This window comes from Mesitornis unicolor, unplaced genomic scaffold (assembly GCF_000695765.1).
Source record: "Mesitornis unicolor isolate BGI_N332 unplaced genomic scaffold, ASM69576v1 scaffold36654, whole genome shotgun sequence".
Classification (NCBI taxonomy): domain Eukaryota; kingdom Metazoa; phylum Chordata; class Aves; order Mesitornithiformes; family Mesitornithidae; genus Mesitornis; species Mesitornis unicolor.
The window spans coordinates 1-2,632 of record NW_010180037.1 but is presented as its reverse complement, the minus strand read 5'-3'; the positions used below and the strand labels follow the sequence as shown (position 1 = coordinate 2,632).

General features: G+C 45.8%; 1 protein-coding gene across 1 annotated transcript in view; it reads right to left on the bottom strand.

Moving 5' to 3' along the window:
- LOC104539456 (selenoprotein T) overlaps window positions 1-1,468 on the bottom strand; it is a gene marked incomplete at its 5' end in the record, with an annotated part of 3,690 nt that extends 2,222 nt beyond the window's left edge. The window contains 2 exons of the mRNA XM_010182984.1: window positions 313-464; window positions 1,381-1,468. Coding sequence (XP_010181286.1) covers window positions 340-464; window positions 1,381-1,468 — 213 coding nt within the window. The remainder of the gene's footprint in view (window positions 1-312; window positions 465-1,380) is intronic.
- Between the last annotated feature and the right edge of the window lie 1,164 nt (window positions 1,469-2,632).

The following is a 2,632-nucleotide window of genomic DNA, read 5'->3' as shown; positions in this document are numbered from 1 at the left end:
AGGGAAACCCCTTGCACACAGACTATTTTAAAGGACATAATGCCGGGTGTTTTCTGACCTCTGCACAAAACAGTTCACTCACTTAAGGCCTGCTGCACACATCTTTTTCTGCCCAAAGGCAGAACAAACCCCAGACCAGAACCTCTCACCAAAACAGTCCTGTGAAACCATGCACATCAATGCACATAGAGTCCCCTAGAGCTGGCTCTCCAGCAAAACACCTTTAAATGAGCAAATGCACCACCACAACGTTCAACAAGCGGTCCCTCACAGCTGAGCCAGCAGACAGCTGGCGACTGGAAGAAGACTTACAAGAAGTTTCAGTGCTGATCGATGGGGCTATGATCGATGATGAGGCATTGACTCCATGTGCACATTGAGCTTCATTTCGTTATCGAGGATTTGTACAAGCTGCTGCATGGAAGGAAGGTGGCCAGACTCCAGCTTAGACCACACTGGAACATCTGCCACAAAACACAGTGGGGGAAGAAAAGCACCGTTACACTGACAAAGTCAGAAAACACACAGGGCTAGTTTAAACACAACATTTAAAAGATCTAGGAAGCTATGCCAGTTGATGCTATTTTATATGGAGGAAAATACCTGGATCAACAATGCTTCAAATCTCTGACTACACGAAAATCCAGTCCAACCTGGAGAACAGAGTCTAACACTGCCATCTAGAAGTACATTAGATGGATTTAGAGGTTCAAAATATCCATAGGCAGAATGTCTAAAAACAATTAGTGAGTGGCAGAATAGCATGCCAAGTTTTCAAACCATTGCTAAATCTTTGAAACTTGTGGGTCTCGTTAGTCTCCATGTCCCGCTGCTGAACATCTAAGACCCTGACAAGCTCTGCTTGAAAGATCTGGCTCAGGAGGTTCCACTCAAAGCAGCTGCAAACATTTATATTTCCAGGGGAGGGAGGCGACTAAAGTCCATAAATACTTCAGAGCGAACACAACATTCACTTCTGATGCTGACATTTACTCAAATATCCCTCACTGCTACAGCACTTCATGAAAAACACCATCGCTGTCATCTGCACAGAGCAAAAGCCAGGCTGGAACCGCACTGGCCCAAAACACAACCCAGGCTGCCCAGAGCAGAAGCCCAGGTGTGTAAGTTTTTACACAGCTATTTTAAAATATACATAACCAACATCTGTATAAACTGCTTTAGACTTCTAAGATTCTCATCACTTAATGTGATACGTAACACCTGAAGTTTCAAAATGGACAGCAATTGCCACATACCATCACATTTTGAAACACATTTCACAACATCATTCCTTGCTTTCCCAGCCTAACAGCTCCCACAGATCTGTGTACACATGCACACGATGCCATTCCCTGGCACAGGCAACTCTCAGCTCACCATTCAATGTTATCTCAAATGCACCTGTCGACATGCACTGGTTCTCAATCATGTTGCTCAGGAAGAAGACCATCATACAAGCGTAAACCTGGAAGAGAAGAGAGAGGATCCCAGACACTTCAAGCCATTGCATTTCACTCACTCCTAAAAAGCGCTAGAAGTGCACAGGTGTCTTTGAATTCCCCTCTGCAATTCATCAAGTGATCTTCAAATGGCAGAGACATCTTCTGTCACCTCCTTTTTAAAAAGACTGTGCATGTCCCTTCCCCAGACAGGTAATGAACAGCTCTGAAACCACCCAACCCACAACCCCGACTCAAACCAACTTCCATCTCCCCGCTCTTTCCTCCACAAACTCAGGCGCATCCCAACAGCCAAAGCCTGAGGCTGCAATGGCACATGCAGGACAGGAACACAACTGTCCCTGTGTGCTGTCTGTCACCGTCACAGCAATGTTGCAGGTCAGGGAACCACAGCCCCAGGCACCAACAGCAGAGCAGGTAAAACCACCTGTGCACAGGGACTGCCAGCCCTCGGGCATCTCCACACCCTCAGCTAGGATTCTGCCTGCACTGGTGCCGTGGGGTGAAACAATGCAGCACAGCATCCCCCTGTGTTAGCACCTTACAATCCCCTTTTCTCACACGTCCACACGGGTTACTGCAACACCAAAAGATTCAGGACCAGAGACGGTTGCTTACAATGTCTCAGACACCCAGAGCCAGCCCAGCTCGGCAGTGAACTTGGCCCATTTAAGTGAACAGGGTAAATTACAGCTCCTGTACATTCAAACTGACTGGCGACAGAGACCCACCACTCTGGCGAGCTCAGGATCTGTGCAGCAATAAATTATATAAAGGTTAATAAGGTTATCAATTGCTTTTGTTTAGCAGAACAAATCTGGAATAAGGTCATTACAAACCAGAGTTAAACGTTAATCTGTCAGCGTTGCCAGTACTGACTCACAGGGACAGATTCCCACAAGGCAGAGTCTGCCACCCCCCTGCATGTTCTGCAAAAACGCCCACAAATTTCAACATGATTCTTTTAATCCCCATCAAATCACCTGCCTGATCTATTAAAAGTCTGATGAAAGCAACAACTGCAAAATACCTATGAGACAACACAACAGGGAAGCTGTAATTTTAACACCAATGATACCAGCTTGAAACTGCTCTGGAGCCCTAAAAATTAAAAAAGTCTTCTATCATCTTTATCAGTAACATTCACAGAATCACAGAATGTTAGGAGT